At 41.6% G+C, this 18381-nt stretch overlaps 1 protein-coding gene and 4 non-coding genes across 5 annotated transcripts; all 5 read left to right on the top strand.

Annotated features, from left to right (window-relative positions):
* Nucleotides 1-9618: 9618 nt before the first annotated feature.
* RPS12 (ribosomal protein S12) lies at nt 9619-12169 on the top strand. The gene is made up of 6 exons (XM_077776094.1): nt 9619-9716; nt 9842-9892; nt 10057-10173; nt 11207-11309; nt 11559-11660; nt 12080-12169. Exons 2-6 carry the CDS (start codon nt 9879-9881, stop codon nt 12140-12142), a joined length of 399 nt encoding a protein of 132 aa, XP_077632220.1. The 5' UTR covers nt 9619-9716; nt 9842-9878; the 3' UTR covers nt 12143-12169.
* LOC144241623 (small nucleolar RNA SNORD101) lies at nt 10398-10471 on the top strand. Its single transcript, XR_013338133.1, has one exon. It is a non-coding gene; the product is annotated as a small nucleolar RNA SNORD101 (small nucleolar RNA).
* Nucleotides 11398-11474, top strand: LOC144241626 (small nucleolar RNA SNORD100). The gene has a single exon (XR_013338136.1). It is a non-coding gene; the product is annotated as a small nucleolar RNA SNORD100 (small nucleolar RNA).
* Nucleotides 11823-11953, top strand: LOC144241624 (small nucleolar RNA SNORA33). The gene has a single exon (XR_013338134.1). It is a non-coding gene; the product is annotated as a small nucleolar RNA SNORA33 (small nucleolar RNA).
* A 4608-nt stretch (nt 12170-16777) lies between the features above and the next one.
* LOC144241619 (U6 spliceosomal RNA) lies at nt 16778-16881 on the top strand. Its single transcript, XR_013338131.1, has one exon. It is a non-coding gene; the product is annotated as a U6 spliceosomal RNA (small nuclear RNA).
* The last annotated feature ends 1500 nt before the right edge of the window (nt 16882-18381 follow it).

Genomic DNA, 18381 nt, shown 5'->3' with positions numbered 1-18381 from the left:
TGCGCGCAGGTCATGATCTCACAGCTCCTGAGTTCTAGCCCCAAGTTGGGCTCTGTGCTGACAGCTCAGAGTCTGGAGCCTGCTTCAGATTCTGTGTCTCTCCCTCTCTCTGCCCCTCCCCTGCGCTCTCTCTCTCTCTCTCAAAAATAAATAAACATTAAGAGAAAAAAAAGTAAATTAGTCCTCATCAACTCCTAACACACAGTGTTGATAAAAGCAGCGCTACAGAGAAAAGTCTTGAGAGAACTCTCTCTCCCAGGCCCGGAACTTAAACCATTTGCAGAGAGAGAAGAAGCCCTAACCCGAACCCCACCCTCAGGCCCCAGCCCCCAGCCTTTCCTAATCTCTTGGAAACAAACTAAGCTAAAGGTAATTCAATCGTCGGTAAAGGGGACAGGACTCCCAGGAAGCATGGCTGGGAGTACACCTGCCCGGGCAGATGGGGCTGGAGTTCCAATACAAGGCATTCACTGTCTGTTGGTGACTTTGGGCGACAAGGTCAATTTCTCCATCTGCACAACTGGGGTACTGATGCCTGGCTTGGAGGTGGCTGTGAGCACTGGTGATAAGGTCTGTAAAATGCTCAGCACTGGACCACAAAAGCTGCCACCTTACTGTCACCATCACAACACTCCCCGCACCCACCACACTCCACCCACACACACTCTGAGGCTTCACTTACCTTCAGCTTATATACTACTTGAGAAAAGCTAATTATATGGGAAATTCCTGATTTGAGGACAAGATAAAATTTTAAAGACTATGGAATTACCACCTTGTTCCAGGCATGGTGAATTTAAAGATGAGCAGGCCCCAACCAGAATTAAGTAGCATACCTCCATGTAGCAGGTAAAATAGACATCTATTAATAATTTATTTTGATGCAATGAATTCTGTAATAGCAGCATATTGGCAGAACATTTACTTTGGCTCAATGAGTCCAGGATGGCTTCCTGAGGGAGAGAGGTTACCTTGGGTCTTGAAGTTTATGCAAAAATTCCTGGGTAGGTAAGGAGAGCCTCAGAGCCATACTAAACAGAAGGATTAGCATTAGCAAGGTTCCTTCAAGCGGCTTTCTAGAATCTTTATGATCTAACCCTTGCTGGCTTCACCAATCTACATGCCTTCTCCGATCTAATGCAGAACTGTAAAGGAGAATTTTTTTTTGCATTATTTCTTTGATGATTACATTTCCTTTTTTGTTCTCTCTTTCTGGATTGCTCTTTATGCAGATATTGTTCATCTAGACTGGCCCTCTTATTTATTATTACTTTTTTTTCTCTTCTGTTTTTGATCTTGTACTGTTCTTGGTCCATCTGATAAGAGTTTCCCCCAACTTTATCTTCTAGTCTTTCAGCTGAATTTTTCATTTCTGTTGCCATTTATTTCTGTCTCCATTCATTTTGTCTCTCCCCCCCATCAAGCAATCATTATTTCATCCTTTAAGATTTTATTTTTCAGAATCTCTACACCCTACATGGAGATTCAATTTACAACCCTGCAATTAAGAGTCCCATTCTCTACTGACTGAGCCAGGTACCCCATTCTTGTATATTTAATACAGATGTTTTTGTTTGTGTATATTTTTATAAAATGTGTATTCTTGTTTTGCATCCATCTACTTTTCATTTATATAAAGTGTAGTGTGATGTATATTCATATTCCTAACTTTCTCTCCACTTGTAATCTCTACTTCCTACATTCCCTCCACATGATCAGTATTACAGGTTAATATATTATCATATTAGTGTTCTGTGGTTGCTGTCACAAATTATTACAAACTTGTTGGCTTAAAACAACACAGTTCTGTTGGCCAGAATTTCAACACCAGTTTCACTGAACCAAAGTCCAAAATGTTCTCCTCATCTCAATATCTTTAATCGTATTTGCATGGACTTTTTTTTTTTTTTCCAAATAAGGTAATGTTTACAAATTCCAAAGATTGAGATGGGAGCCATTTATTAGTCTACCACAAGTAGTCACTCACATTTTTATATACTCATCATAACCATAAGGACACATAGAACTTTAAAAAAAATTTTTTTACAAACTAAAATGGAATATTTTATACCAATGGAATGTTATTCCCTCAGATAAAGTCATTCTTGGAGGATCTTTTTATTGGATATGGAAATATGAGGAGAGAGTTGTTATCTTTCATCCTCTTCAGGACATGTTTCTACTGCTTTTGATCCCCATAATTTCTCAAGAGAAATCAATATCATTTTGCATGTTACATCCTTTTTCTTTTCTTAGTTGCTTTTTGGAATTTCTCTTTATCTTTGAGTTTTAATAGTTCACCTATATGTGTCTAGGTATATATGTATTTGTATTCTTGGGTTTCACTGAGCTTCTTGAATCTGTAAATACATGTGTTTCATAATGTTTTGGAAGCTTTTGGACATTATTTTTTCAAGTATTTTTTTCTATTTCATTCTTTTGCCTGATTGCATATACTCCAATTGCATATGTGTTAGAAATATGTATTTAATTACATGTATGTTAGAATTTTTTATTTTGTCCCACAGATCATTGCAGCTCTAGTTAGTTTTTCTCCCTGTTCTTCAAGTTGGATGATTTCAGACTGATCTAGCTGAACATTCATTGAGTCCTGCTTTGGTCATCTTCAGTCTATTGCTAGCCCTTCCGGTAAATGTCTCACATCTTGTTTTTCAATTATCAAACTTCTATTTGATCCTCTTTTATAGTTTATACTTTTCCTATTTGCTCATTCACTGTGGAAGTTATTATTATTTTTTTTTTTTACATCCAGGAGCACATTTTTAATATATGCTTTAAAATGCTTCTCTATACTTTAACATTTTGCTTATTTTGTTTGGTTGTTTGTTTTCGCTCCGTGCCAGCACAGAGCCCAATGTGGGATGTGAACTCACAGCCCTGAAATCAAGACCTGAGCTGATATCAAGAGTCAGACACATAACTGACCGAGCCACTGAGGTGCCCCGGCATTTTGATTATGGACTCAGTTTCCATACTGCCCTTTTTCTTATGCATGAGTCATGTTTTCCTGTTTCTTAGTATATGCAACAACTTTATATCATATCAAGCACATCATAAGTAATATATCACAGGGACACTGGATTCTGTTGTATTCTTTGTGATAATAGTGATTAAAAGAAAATTCACCAACAGTTCACCTGCCTTGATTCAAACCTTGTACCTGTTTCGCCAATGGGAAGCAGCTGAAATTGCCATGCATTTTGTTTAGCCCTGGATATGCTGCTAGGGGTCTTCTCCATGTATATGTAGTTCAAAAGCCAGACAGAGATTTAGGCAGAGTTAATACACAAAATATTGGCCTCCCCCTTCTGAGTCTTTCTGGGATTTTCCCCTCCTCTCCATTTCCAGTAGCTGTGGTTATTCTAAACTCTGCCCTCTGGTTTGTCAGGAAGTAAAACTGACAAATTTTGACTATTAGTTGCCCCATGTGGCACTGTTTGGGGTCTGCCCTTATACCGAAGCCATAAAAATGGGAATCTAGCCAAAGCTCTTTTTTTTTCAAGTATTGATCACCCCTACCCTCACACCCCATGCCCCAGTTCTGTCTACCTTTGGTTATTGTTCAGAATCTTTAGGTAGGTGTTTAAAAATTTTTTAGGCTTACATTTGTTATCTGCAAGATGTTTAGTCTTGCAGAACCTCCTAGTAGTTATGTTGTATTTTATTAAGCTAATAACCTGTGATGCATTGGGTGAAAAATCCCCATATACTCAGTTAGTTTGAAAAGCACTGCCTCATGAGACTTTTCAATGAATGTGCTTTCTAGTCCTAATACAAAAAAAAAAAAAAAAGCAACAGCCACCATTTACAAATAAAGACATCATCTATAGCCTGGATACAAAGGAGGAAAGTTGGCATCAGCTATAGCTCAGTGTCATGTGCTGAAGTCATATGATTTCAGTTTATGAATACAGCAGACCACATAGAGGTTCAACTTTTATTAGAAGTTAAAATTATTGTTTCAAGATGATGAAATAGATTGGCCAAACCAAAAGAGTCTTTAATAACATCTCATTCTATTATATTTTGCAGATGAGGTACTTGAGGATCAGAGACTAAAAGTATTTTGACCAAAGCTACAGTCAGAAAACGACGGAGAGGAGAATCGACATAACTAATTCTTGAATCATCTGTCTGCTCTTTAACTTCACTGTTGGCATTAGAACCGGTTATGTGAACCGGTTTTTTCCCCTTTAATATATAGCTCTAGTTCTAAGGACAGGAGTGGTTCTGTTTTTATTCCAATGGTTCTCTAATAAAAACCACAGTTGTCAAACACATTTTAGAGCATCAGGCCCCATTTTTCAAACTAAATCTTACCCAGGAAACAGCAGAAGTAGTCTAGAGAAAGCAGCATTGGGGGCTGAAGTCCTACACACTCCAGTCCTCCTTGTATCCCGAGTGAAGACATTTAATGTTAATTTAGGGTGTGCTCTATTGGCCATTACTCTTTTTCCTTTATAAATTACCTGTGTTGCTGGTTTACAATTAGATTATTCATCAACATTAAGTATTATCTCTAATTACCTTCCTCAGTATGTTTAGTTCACACAAATTCTGCAGCAGCCCTCTAGCAAGCAGCTATAGCACACAAACAACTCTGGGAAGCAATAAACACAAGGACTGAGAAAATGTTCTCAGGAAGACTTATGAAAAGTTGGACGAGATTCACACAAAACCCTCCAAATATATAAGCTATTATTAACATAGGCTTCATACTTAGTTTTTTTTTAAAAAAATGTTTATTTATTTTTGAGACAGAGAGAAACAGAGCATGGGGAAGGGGCAGAGAGAGGGAGACACAGAATCTGAAGCAGGCTCCAGGCTCCAATCNCAGTTGTCAAACACATTTTAGAGCATCAGGCCCCATTTTTCAAACTAAATCTTACCCAGGAAACAGCAGAAGTAGTCTAGAGAAAGCAGCATTGAGGGCTGAAGTCCTACACACTCCAGTCCTCCTTGTATCCCGAGTGAAGACATTTAATGTTAATTTAGGGTCTGCTCTATTGGCCATTACTCTTTTTCCTTTATAAATTACCTGTGTTGCTGGTTTACAATTAGATTATTCATCAACATTAAGTATTATCTCTAATTACCTTCCTCAGTATGTTTAGTTCACACAAATTCTGCAGCAGCCCTCTAGCAAGCAGCTATAGCACACAAACAACTCTGGGAAGCAATAAACACAAGGACTGAGAAAATGTTCTCAGGAAGACTTATGAAAAGTTGGACGAGATTCACACAAAACCCTCCAAATATATAAGCTATTATTAACATAGGCTTCATACTTAGTTTTTTTAAAAAAAAAATGTTTATTTATTTTTGAGACAGAGAGAAACAGAGCATGGGGAAGGGGCAGAGAGAGGGAGACACAGAATCTGAAGCAGGCTCCAGGCTCCAATCTGTAAGCACAGAGCCCGACGTGGGGCTTGAACCCACAAACCTGAGCCAAAGTCATGACCTGAACCAAAGATCATGACCTGAGCCAAAGTCAAATGGCTGACTGAGCCACCCAGGCGCCTCCATACTTAGCTTTTCAATCACCTAGCCTCATTCTTCCCTATCACTACTTTTCCCCCTTAATAAGCTAGATTTTCCAATTAAAGGCCTCACATATTAACTACAAGCTACTACCTACAGTCTGTATGAATTCATTCCATTCTTATTCATCTAGTTCCTTATTTTCTTTTTTATTCTCTTCCTCTGACCAATCTTTCTCCTTTGATTTTTCCCTTCATGTACTAGGATTCTATCTTCTTTGGCCCAAACCTTTCTTCAGCTACAATTAATTTTCTGCAGTAAGTTTAAAACTGCATGCTATGTAAGCCAAGACTAGACCTATACGTTCCTGAGCTATGGCAGGATAATATTTCCTGAGTTTTCTCCTATTTCTTAGCCGCCATTTCCAACCATTGGGCTTTTCTTCAACCCCCAAAGGTGGGGACATTTTTAAAGTTTTCAAATTAATAGTGGTTTCCTGGGATGCCCTAAGCCTCCAACTAATTCATAAGAGATGTTAATTTATGCCTGTAGTTCTCCACATGGCTTTCTTTTAGGTGTGCTATCTACACAGTTACTTCTTTAAACTTTTACATTCGATGTGTTCATTTCAGTACACATTAGTTTAGTGATGCCAACATGCAAATCATTCTACTGAAGTGCTGTGTGGTTTGGGGCAGGAGAAAGTAATATTTAAGAACCTTTCCATACATAGTATTTTCATATGAAGTTCTCTATAAGATAATAACTATAGTGGCAAACACTTTAAACAACGATCCCATGGAATCCTCACAACAATATTACAGTATTATCACAATTTGGTTGGCTCAGAAAAGTAAGCAATTTGCCCAAGGCTACAAGGTAAGTTGAAATTTGGACTCAGCTCAGCTGGTCCGCATTGCTCCATGATATAAAATCTTTAATGCGCCCTGGCCCAGCTTCCCTTCCCAGCTCTGGTCTTCCAACTAAGCTTGATGCCCTTCAACTCAAAGACCTTTTGTACCATTTAATCTGTCCTACATCTCTTTGTCCTTTGACATCTGATATTCACTGAATTGTGGTCCCTCAAAATACATATGGTCAAGTCTTAATCTCCAGCACCTCAAGTCAATACTATTTGGAAATCGGGCTGTTCAAGATGTAATTAGTTAAGATGAGGTCATACCAGAATATGGAGGACCCTTAATTCAAGATAACTAGTATCCTTATAAAAATGAAAACTTTGGGGGGACCCAGGTGCCTCAGTTGGTTAGGCATCTGACTCTTGATCTCAGTCCAGGTCTTGATCCGAGGTTCGTGAGTTCAAGCCCTGTGTTGGGCTCCACACAAGGTGTGAAGCCTACTTTAAAAAAAGAAAAGAAAATTTTGGACATAGAGACAAGGAGACCATCATGTGAATGTTGGTGTTTCATTCTGTCACAGCCAGGGAACACTAAAGTTTCTGGCAAACCTCCAGAACCAAGGAGAAAGGCATGAACAGTAACCCCCCTCACAGCCCTAGAAGAAAGCAACTCTGCAGACACAGGATTCCAGACTGCTTGCCTTCAGAACTGTGACATAATAACTTTCTGTGGTTTAAGTCCCCCAGCTTTTGATACTTTGTTATGGCAGCTATAGCAAACGATACAGCATCTGCACTTAGATCCAAAACCCAAATTTCTACTGCTCTCTTTTTCTGCCTGAGGCTGCAATATTCCCTTTCTCCCGCTATCCAACTTTTTAGCACAGTGAAGTAGAACCAGTTACATCATTCTCAACGTGAGAAGTGAAGAGTCATTGTTGAATTCTGTGATCTCTCATCCACATTTGGGCAATCATCCGAAGGGGTGAAGGGTTGGAAGCATGAGCTTTGAAGCCCACTGGGCTAAAATACCAGCTTCCTTATTGACCAGCTGTGTGATCTTGAACAAGTCTCTGAGCTTGTTTTGGTACTTTGTTAAGGAGGCTAATATTTCCTGTTGCCACATAGGCTCTCAAGGGTGATCAAGGGAGAAAATACATAATTTAGCACATCAATTGGCATATAGAAAATACTAAACAAAATTACTGATTTATTGTTCCTAAAGCAAACCTCAAAATTTATTTTTCATGTATATTTCAGATTCAGACTGGGGTATAGTCTAGAAGTATTATAATCGGTGACTCTGGCCTTTAGTCTTTATGTAATACTGTCTTCCACTTTTGGCAGTATCTAAAATTGAAAGCAGGTAACCCTAAACAAGTGAACTAGGAGAATTTACATTAAAGATTCCTTGAATCACCAGTGTGTCCTTTAAGCTCATTTCTGGGATTAGAAACAGCTATATTACTAGAATTAAAATACATATATAGAGAGAGAAAGAGAGAGAGAGCGAGAGAGAGCGAGCGAGCTCTGGTTTTAAGGAGAGACGCTTATAACTTATAGAAAATGTATTTATAAGATGAAACATTAAGGCATAGGCCCATGATATTTTAGACTACCAGCTGTCAGAAGACAGAAATCAACAACATAAGCTAAAAGGTTTTCCCCCATGTAAATACATTGTTTGGAAATGATTATTTTCGTCTTTTATGTATCTTCAGTTTTTACCAAATTCTCACATTCTAACATTTGGGTTTTTGGGGCGCCTCCGTGGTTCAGTTGGTTAAGTGTCGGTTCAGGCTCAGGCCATTATCTCACAGTTCATGAGTTCAAACCCCACATCTGGCTCTCTGCTGTCAGCGTGGAGCCCACTTCAGACCCTGTCATCCTCTCTCTCTACCCCTCTCCCGTGCGTGCATGTGAGCGCTCTCTCTCTCAAAAATAAACATTAAAAAAAAGATTTAGGGGCCCCTGGGTGGCTTAGTTGGTTGAATGTGGGACTTTGGCTCAGGTAACAATCTCACTGTTCATGGGTTGGAGCCCTGCATCGGGCCGGGCCCTATGCTGACAGCTCAGAGCCTGGAGCCTGCTTCGGATCCTGTATCTCCCTCTCTCTCTGCCCCTCAGCTGCTCGCACTCTGCCTGTCTCTCAAAAATTAATAAAAAGTTAATTTTTTAAAACTTGGGATCTCTTAATCAATGGGATTGATATAAGATCTAATATGAAACCTAATCCTTAGCATATTAACTTTTATTAAGTTTAGATAATTACACATTTGTTGAACATACCACCAAAAAAAAAAAAAGTCTTGCAACAACAGGCTTGGGGGCTTATCAGGAGAGGAAGTTAAAAAAAAAAAAAAGAAAAAATACTACTGATGATATGCTGCTGTACTTCATATACCCGCGTTTTGAAATGGGGACAGGAGAATGACCAATCAATTTAAAATTCAAAATGCTGCCTCCGGTAAAAGTCTCAGTTTCAGGGTTCTCAGATTCCACTAACTCTCCCAGCCCCACATGGCTTAATTAATGCCGTTTTTCTCAAAGACTATGTTCTCTCCTTACTAAATTCCGAACCCAGTTCCTGTGTTTGGCACATACGTTTTAAATGCACCTAATAAAATGCACCTACTGAATCCGGATTTGCGCGGGTTTACGAATTTAGGGAACAATCTAGCGTTAAAAACAAAACCAAAACAACAAAACCTAACTTAGAACCAGCTGGATTTAGAAACTAACTAACCACCTAATCAGAGGTTCCGCTTTAGTTACACAACGCCGGGAAAGAATTTGCGGTGTACTTAATAGTGAAAACGTGCTGGCTCTCGTTTCACAACAAACAAGGATCACGCACAAAACGACACATTCGCAGACATTTAGAGTAACCTAGAATCGACGCGAAAGCGTGCGGCATAGGAAGGCCTAGTTGATGGGGTCGACAGGAAATCACAATGTACTGACTTAATGAGTAAGGCAAGGCTCCAGGGAGCTAAGAAGACCACACAGAAGCGCGCTTGGCCCTTCTCGCGCTCCTTAGAACGAGCTCTCTGGGCCTCCGTAGGCCACGCCCCCGGCAGGGAAGGACGACGTGAGGCTGCCCGCGGTGGTGCCTGTTGCGCGTAACAATGACCGGCCGCGCAGAGTCAGAAGTCTAGGAATACTCTTGTGTCGGAGTGGCCTCAATCCGGAAACAGAAATTCTCAAGGCCCGGCACCACCAGAGCCACCTCTTTCATGAAAGGGAGTGCACATGCGCCCAGGGTGGGTCCTGGGAAGCCCTTAAATACCGTCATGCGGGCGCGTACGATCTCTTTCCCTGCCGCCGCCGGGTCGCGCGGAGGCGGAGGCTCGGGGTGAGTTGCGCGGGTTTGGGATGGTGGTGTGGTCCTTTAGGCCGAGATTGAGCCTGCCCCGAGCTGTTTAGCCAACTGGTGTCTTAATTTTCTTGTCCTAATTTTTCTTTTTTTTCGTATTACAGTGCGGTCAAGATTCGGCTCCATCCGTAACCCACCGCCATGGCCGAGGAAGGGTGAGCTCAGGGTCGAAGTCGTGGGGCGGGGATAGGCATGGGCAGCGAGCCTGCTGTGAAGTTTCAGGGTCAGCGGCGGCGCCTTAAGGGCCTTTGTGATTGTTGAGTCCAAGGCGTCTGGTGTGTGGGGAATTTAGTGATGGTTTTGACTTGCTCCGTTTTAGCATTGCTGCTGGAGGTGTAATGGACGTGAATACTGCTTTGCAAGAGGTGCTGAAGACCGCCCTCATCCACGATGGCCTAGCACGTGGAATTCGTGAAGCTGCCAAAGCCTTAGACAAGTACGTGTATCAGTCTCAATACTGTGGGTTGTTGAAACCGGAACAAAACTGCAGCCAAGGAAAGAAAGCGTGGAGTTAACGGTGTTAGCACAAAAGTTCTGAATGGCATCCGTTCTACAGGAAACCTAGGAAAAGGTATCAGAACTCAGATCTATGTAGCCCACTTCCAGTTTGTGGGGTTTGGAGTGGGAATGAGCACTTTGTTCTTAAAGCAAGACTACAGTGTTTGAATGATGACTTAAAATTGTCGGATACCCCTTCACTCTCTCTATGAGTGAAACCTAATAGTCTGACAAACCTGTGGCTTGTGGGGCTAATTTCACACTAAAGGACAGGTAGGTATCCTTGTTAAGTTGTATTGGCGAATTTCAAGCTAATGGTGCAGAAGCACCTAGACTTAAATGAATTCAGAAAGTAGTAGCCGTAGAAATCAACCTAAGAGTGAAATATTTGTGAAAAACATCCGTTTAGTTTCCAGGTTGTTTAAGTTGGCAAGACAACTATGTGTTCACTATTTCAGCAGAGTATCCGTGCAATTTGAGCATTTCTAATAGCCAGATTAAATGTTTAAGTTTAGTTCGCTGTTGTGTAGATTGGCCTCTTGAACCCAGTGGGAGTAGCACTCCCTGTTGGAAGCCCCTCGGGTCCTGGTGAGAATCTCCTGCCCTGTTGGTGCAGCGGCAATGCTGCAGTGTTCAGTTTCGAGGCCAGTAACCGCGCTAATGGTAGTCTGTGCCTCACCTTTTACATGCCTAAGTGGCTTGCAGGAAAAGATGATTTTGCTTTGGCCACAAATGGGTAAACTGGTTTTGCGTAAATTTAGTATTTTTAGGGAGTTCTGCAGGTCTGGTGGCTCTTTAGATGCAGGACTGTGTATGCTCTTCGACAGGTTTCTCAGACTGAAGCAGCTGTGTTGTCCGGTGGGTGTGCTGCTTGTGTTTTGCCAGTGTAGCCATTGCGATGATTAAAAGTGTTGGTAGTAAGTAGTAGACTCAGACTTGAGTTTTGGTTTCTACTGGATTTTGCATTTCAGGCGCCAAGCCCATCTCTGTGTGCTTGCGTCCAACTGTGATGAGCCGATGTATGTCAAGTTGGTGGAGGCTCTTTGTGCTGAGCACCAAATCAACCTCATTAAGGTACGTTATCCATTTCTCTGAATTGCTGCAGAACGGATTGCTAACTGGTGTTGGTAGAGGAGATGGAGTGCTTACAGGTGATTCTGGTGCTGTGCATGATGACAACTGGCTCCCTCTACTGAACTGCTGTGAGGAGACTGCCATGTCACCCTGTCTGACTACAGCCACCTTCTGTATTCGATTGATTGTCCATAGCTGTTCATGTCTGCTAATACAGTGATTGGTTTTGTCTTTAATTTCCTCCAATAGGTTGATGACAACAAGAAGCTCGGGGAATGGGTCGGCCTCTGTAAAATTGACAGAGAGGGGAAACCCCGTAAAGTGGTTGGTTGCAGTTGTGTGGTGGTTAAGGTAAGTCTGTTTTTGTCTCTGAAGGTTGTGCGGGGAGACTGCATAATTCTGTATTGAGCTTTAATCGTTAAAAGTCCAGAACCTCCTCAGGAAAGAGATCTGATTTTCAACATTCAAAGTCCATTCTTGTCTTTCAGCAAAGGAAAATAATAGGCTGTAATTAAGCCAGCCAATGAATCTGCTTAGCTGAATGTGTTTCTGCAGAAACTTAAAAAAACGCTGGCAATAGTAATGCCATGTTACGAGCCTTAAAGACATTGAAGTCATTAAGGTCCCTGAAAATGGCTACAAGAAATTTTAGCGATGGGAAACATTTTCATAAGACATGAAGTAATTTTGTAAAACTTCCCATAAATAGTGCTAACAATTTGGTACAGTTTTAAATGTTAGTAAAAAAAAAATTGCTTTTTATTTTTTAGGACTACGGCAAAGAGTCTCAGGCCAAGGATGTCATTGAGGAATACTTCAAATGCAAGAAATGAACAAATAAAAAAACTTGATTCTTGTTCCTCACCTGTTTTTTATTTGGGACAGTAAAATAAGGTCTTTGTTAATGGAACAAAAGCTAATCATTATAAAATTAGTCAGGTAACTAGAAACAGGTTATATGTCTCTTGGTTTCTAAATGAAAGCCTACTCTAACCATTAAGTAACTTCAGTGTTGACAACTGAAGACAGAATGACCTAAGTAAAGTTAGCTTTGCAGTGATTAGTTTGACAGCCAGAGTTTTTGGGGGGTGGGGTGCGCATTTATCCCAACTGAGACTAGAGTAGAAGAGCCGAGGACCCGAAGAAACGGGCTTAGGCTGGTCACAGTGGGTGTTTCTTTACAGCTCTTGACAGCAGATTGAAGGTCGCACTAAGTGTTCTGTGCTTCAATATACTTGGGTCCCAGCCTGCAGGGGGAGAGCTAGTGATGACCCATGTATTAGCAAGTTGATTATGTTGGTGTGAGCTTGAATTACTGAGCCAGGTAGGATCACGGCAAGTTTTGTCATCAGAATTCCATGTAAATTGTTCTATGGGGATACTTGGAGTTTATCTCCTGTAGTTTCCCAGTATTGGTATACATTTCCGGGAGCCAGATCTGTTTGGTTTAAGTTTAGGAGACAGGCCAAGCAGGGGCAGAGGGGATCCCAAGCAGGCTCCACACCGTTCTGCTCTGAGCCGCCCAGGTGCCCCAGATGTGGTTTTGAATATTCACTTACATTTTCGTTGCATGTTGGAAATTTCACAGGGTTAAGCCCTCACCTAAGGTCTGCCTTCACTTAGGTCTGTAACCTCTGGTATCCTTAAAGGCTGGTTGTCCTCCATATGCTGTTTTCAGTGGTGAGGTGTATGGCCTCAAATGGAAGGTTCTTGATCCAATTAAATTATGAAGCATCATGGATAGTTTCCTTAAGATAATGTAGTGTGAGGTCAAGCTGACAAATGTCAAGCAGACCTATCTGGTACTTAAGGATTTATATTTGCTTTGAATTCTGGCTTCGGTTAGCATCTGAAGCACACCTCGTGTCTGGCACTGTTGCAGTAGGAAAAACCCGATCTTTCAAGTGTTTTCTTAGGTGTGATGGTGTATGTGAAGTGTAGTTCCTGCGAAGGAAAATGGTCATGTTGGAGTGCGGCACTCGGCATTTCTGGTTTTTTCACAGATGCTAATCTGAATATTCTGTCCCACTGACCTCACACAGGACTTTTTTTTTTTTTTTTTTTTTGGTATTTTCCATATTTACTGTCCCTTCAGCTGCAAAACCGTCAAATCTGTAGGGAATATTCTACACTTGATCCTACACCTCTTAAGTAGTACCTTAACAATGGCCCCTCAAAATCCTTCTAAAGGTGGTTTCCATTCCCCCCTCCCCCCCCTTTTTTTTGGTATTCTGTTCTCAGCTAAAATGTGTGTATTCCCCAAGACCTCTTTCTGGTCAAACAGTAGCTTCACAGCTCTCTTGACCTCTTGCTGGCATTTTATAGAATAATTTTGTCCATATTTAACCTTGGCCACACTCAACACTCAGCCCCTTTTGCTTCTATCCATTGTAACAAGCAGGTTTTGCCTGTGGTCCTGTTTACTTCTGTGCAGCCTTCCTGCGACATCCTCACCTGCAGCAGATTCCTTTTGTTTCCAATCAGTTTTTTTTTTTTTTACAAATAGTTTATTGTCAAATTAGTTTCCATATAACACCCAATGCTCATCCCCACAAGTGCCCTCCTCCATGCCCATCTCCCCCCTTCCCCCCACATCCATCAGTCCTCAGTTTCTCAGCATTCAAGAGTCTCTCATGGTTTGCCTCCCTTTCCCCCACCATTTCCTCCCTTCTCCCCCATGGTCCTCCGTTAAGTTCCTCCTAATCCTCCTATACGTGCAAACATATTTGTTCTCTGCCTGACTTATTTCGCTCAGCATAACACCCTCAAGGTCCATCCATGTTGCTACACGTTTCCAATCAGTTTTAATGTTTGATTCACTCTAGGCAAATTGTGTACGCTAGGGAGCCTCCCACCAACACCCATTTGTACCTCAAGTTTTGTATGCTTCAATGAACTTCAAGTTTTCAGTTAGAAGAACATAGTTATTGAATGGTGTATGTGAAGCTGTGCACTGAGCATCGATGTCTACTTTGTGCCAATTCTCCAAAGCAGAGATCTTGGGCATCCTCAGCGCCTCCTACCTTGTCTAGGTACAGTAGGCTCCTGTAGACTTCAAATGATTGCAGTAGCCTCTCCACTACTGTGAGTCACTGCTAGCTTCAGTTAGTCCACACAGCCCTCTGGTTTGTAGTTCATCTATGAGCTCATTCTGCTGGAGAGCAGTTTTCTCTGTACCTGGCAGTCTCCTACTCCTCGAAACCCAGTGAAATGTAGCAGGTGTGACTGGTCTGTGTAGCTTCTACAGGATTCACAAGGGAGCTCAGCCATGGTGAACTGCCAAACAGACGTCTTCATTGTTCACTGGGGAAAATGATAGTTTTGTGTAACCAGTTGCTATGTGCACTCAGAATCTTGAGGACTAACCACCTGAACCCAAACATACCCGAGCCAGGGACTTTATACTATTTTCTTGCTCTCGTGGTCCGTGACACTCAGCATTCCTGTTCACTTTGGCTATAAGAAATCTCCAAGCCAAATACTCCATTTTCTTTGTCCTTAACTTTGTTTTTACTTTGTTGTTTTTGCTTGGTCCTAATTTTATTAAGATTTCATTTGCATGTATTTTTGGTAAGCAAAAATGCTTTTAAAAAATGAACCAGGACATCCACAGAGGAATTGTAATAAAAGAGCTGTATTAAGTTGGTGTGTGTTAAAAACAAGAATTTGTTCATTTTCAAATGGATTGTAGAGGCAATGCAACGATTAATGTAGGTGGAGGTGTTACAAGTCCTAAAAAAGTTAAAATAATCAGTTAAGGCCAATGTAGCCCTTAAAGTGGAGGTTAACTTCTTTTTAGATGTGTGTACAGTTAGATTTAAGAGATCTGTTAAGTACACGAAAGCTTTTAGTTTCTCTTCTGTACTCCAGAGACCCTTGGAGGAAGGTGAGGATATTTAGCCAAGGAGAGGAAACAAGATCATAGCTTTGAACACTCCAGACTGAATATGGGACAGGCTGAGAAGGAAGGAAGGGTAAAAAGGACCTTGTCTTCCCAGCCAGGATCCTCGGCTCAATCCACAAGCCAGAACGGAAGTAGTAAATTCCAGCGGGAGCAATGGAGGCTGGGTAAGGAGGTGTCCAACACCGAGGCCGCCAGGTTCCCTCGTCTTCCTGTATGGAACCTGGTGGGTGAGGCCTGGCTCCTTGCTGGTGGCCAGGCGCCAGGGCCGGAGGGGTCACCTCTTTCAGAGGGTGCTACGGTATTTGGGACTTGGACCATGTATTAACGCACGAGAGCGTTCGGAAGGATTCAGACTGGTGCTTGCTCCCCAGGCAAGAAAATAATTGTGAGTCCTTTCTAAAAAAACATGGTTTATGCTTCAGACAGTATAAGCACACCTGAATTCAAACTGCTTTATCCCAAGCAAGGTGTTGAAGCCAGCTTTTTATCTAAACCGTGCGCAATCTAATCACAGTCTGCTGCTTGAAGTTGCAGTACAATCTGGCTGCTTGGAAAGTTTCAAAAGCGAGGGAGCAGGAGTAGCCTGAGGGTTCTGTATCTACCCCAAAGGGGCATTCTTCTTAGCTCCCTCCTGGTTTGCACGAAGGATCCCTTGAGTATTCCCCTGCTTTTGTTCTTTGGCTCCCTGGTCACTGACCATCATCACCACATTCCTAGTTTGATTTCCGCAGCAAATTGGCTTTGGAAAGGAGAAGTGCCAGAGAGGAGACAGAGAAGTACTTTTACAAATAAAAGCTCCATCTCTTTCAAGTCTCCTTGTGAACTAAACTGGATTGTGAAATACGCAAAGGTGGAGACATTGGTGGTCAATCATCCCGGGACCCTGCCAACCCAAGAAGTCCCATGAACTTTTTGGGGTTTTGATGATAAAGGGAGAGAATAATTATAAAGCATCCATTCAGAGTGCCCTTAGTTAAGAGCACACATTATTGGCCAATTACAAAGAGAAGAGTGATTATGGCCATTAGATTTACCGCAGGACTATTGGAAATACTTTTGTGGGTTGAACTAGGGGAATGATTAAGAGGTGTTTCAATTACATAATGGGATATTACAGTGCCATAAAAATGGACAATACGGAAGGACAGGTAATATATTTTTAAGGCAATATTCAAAATGTATGATAGGACCACATTTTGTAAAAAAAAAAAAGAATATAAATATACATCAAGGTTTTAGTGGTTGTTTCTGAAAAGGTGGGTATTTTGGTTTACCTTTTGCTTATTTTTTTCATTCAACATGTGTTGCTTTTGTAATAAGAAAACATATTTACATGAAATGATGGTGTAGGGCTCTCTCGGGGTTAACATTAAGTACCACTAATATAAAGTTTTTTAAAAATTTAATGTTCCGTGGCCAAGCACGTTTATTTACTTGTCTAGTAAAAGAGTTGGGTAAATCACAGCCGGTTAAAAAGGCTGACCTCAGACTTAACCAGCAGAGGGCAGTAAGAAGCTGGTACCTGGTAAGGGACGAATGGGAGAACAAGCCAGAACTACGCAGGGTGCTCGCTTCGGCAGCACACATACTGAAGTGGGAGCAGCACAGAGATGAGCACGGCCCCTGCACAGGGATGACATGCTGATTCGGGAAGCAGCACTAACTACAGCAGGCTCCCCGTAGGAAAAGATTCTCCCACTCTTGGAAGATCAGTGGGCATTAGTTTACTAATGCCTAGTAGTAAGTAGTTTACTACTCCTGGTAGCATTTGTTCTTTGCGTTGCTGTTGCAGAATCCACAGTCCCTCGCTGGGGGGTCATTATGTACTGGGAGGCTGGCAGGAGAGGTGACCGTGGTTATTTTACAACTAAGAAACTACTAAGAAATTGAAACTCTGCAACTCATTCCTAGAGGAAAAGGTTTTGGTTCATAATTGTGTGCTTTTGTTAAACTCCTTTCTCTTCCACTACACTGAGCTTTGTCGGGAGTGACCCGTTTCAGAGCAGGCCTGATTCAGGCCTATTTGGGAAAATGGCATCATTTGGAGAGTATCAAGGCTGCCAGGTGTATTTTGGAGATTACAGTCCACAGAGTAACTTGATAGAAGCATTGACTTTCTTCCCTGCTGTATCTCTGGGGCCTTGAATAGTGCTTGCTGCGGTAGGCTCTCAAATATTTTTTGTTGGATGAACAGATTTGACTTGCCTGTAGTCTAGTTAGTTAGATAGGAAGGTAGGTAGGTAGGTAGGTAGGTGGGTGGGTTTTGTCTCAGGCTTAAACTCCCCAGCCTCTTTTGACACTTGAATTTCTCATGTTCCCTTTTTCTAGCAACAGTAGTGAATCTCCCAAGTGGGGTCTCTTTTAGATTAGAACGGTGCCAAGCTGTCTCAGCCTGCCTTCACTCCAGCTCCACTCTAGGGAGCAGGGCAGAGAAATGGATCCTATCCCAATACGGAGTATAGAGCTAAGAGTCTGAGAAATCATTTTAAAAGCCACTTTGAGACCTGGGGACAGTAAAAAGCATGTGAATTCAGTGAAACTATTTTCACATTGCAATGATTTCTTTTTGAAGCCTATTTATTAAGACACATGCCAACAGCACAGTATTGTACAAGTGATGTGAATTAAACCTTACACAAATGTAGTATTTGTCTTTTTATTTTTCCTTCTCTCAACTCAGCTGCCCCCAACTAAAATTTACAAATGGATATAAAAATCCTGTTTGTACCTGGTTGGCTTGTTAGAGAAACACTGAGTGAAACGCCTGTGATATTTCATAGCGCTGCCACCAGATTAAAAGGAGCAAAATGCACATAAAGAAATAGCTATGAGATTCATAAGGGGGAAATAAAACATTAACATAAAAAAGCTACGAATTAAAAGCCCTGTCTTCGCTTTTGGATTTGATACTTGGATATACTTGGTGAGTTGCAAGGGTCAGCAGATGTTTTGCTAAGTGGGCGCCTGTTGTGACTTGCTGGGAGGTGCTTCCCCACATGTGGATTATAAAATGATGCAGTTAAGCCAGAATTTCAGAAGGGAGCCCACGTGTAATTTTTAAGAAGAAATTAGAACCTTTCCTACTCTGACCCACAAGCTGCGTTTTGGAAGGCAGCTACACTGTACCACCAATGCCATGCCACCGGCTCGATTTTGAAATCATCCAGT

The sequence above is a fragment of the Crocuta crocuta genome, unplaced genomic scaffold, assembly GCF_008692635.1.
Source record: "Crocuta crocuta isolate KB4526 unplaced genomic scaffold, BGI_CrCroc_1.0 scaffold25, whole genome shotgun sequence".
In the NCBI taxonomy this organism is placed as follows: Eukaryota; Metazoa; Chordata; class Mammalia; order Carnivora; family Hyaenidae; genus Crocuta; species Crocuta crocuta.
This window is presented reverse-complemented; position numbering and strand designations above follow the sequence as displayed.

Bases quoted from the DNA above. Each gene is read 5' to 3' on its own strand.
- RPS12 (XM_077776094.1), top strand. The intron at 11,310-11,558 runs GTACGTTATCCA...TTCCTCCAATAG, and splicing joins ACCAAATCAACCTCATTAAG to GTTGATGACAACAAGAAGCT. The intron at 11,661-12,079 runs GTAAGTCTGTTT...TTTATTTTTTAG, and splicing joins GCAGTTGTGTGGTGGTTAAG to GACTACGGCAAAGAGTCTCA.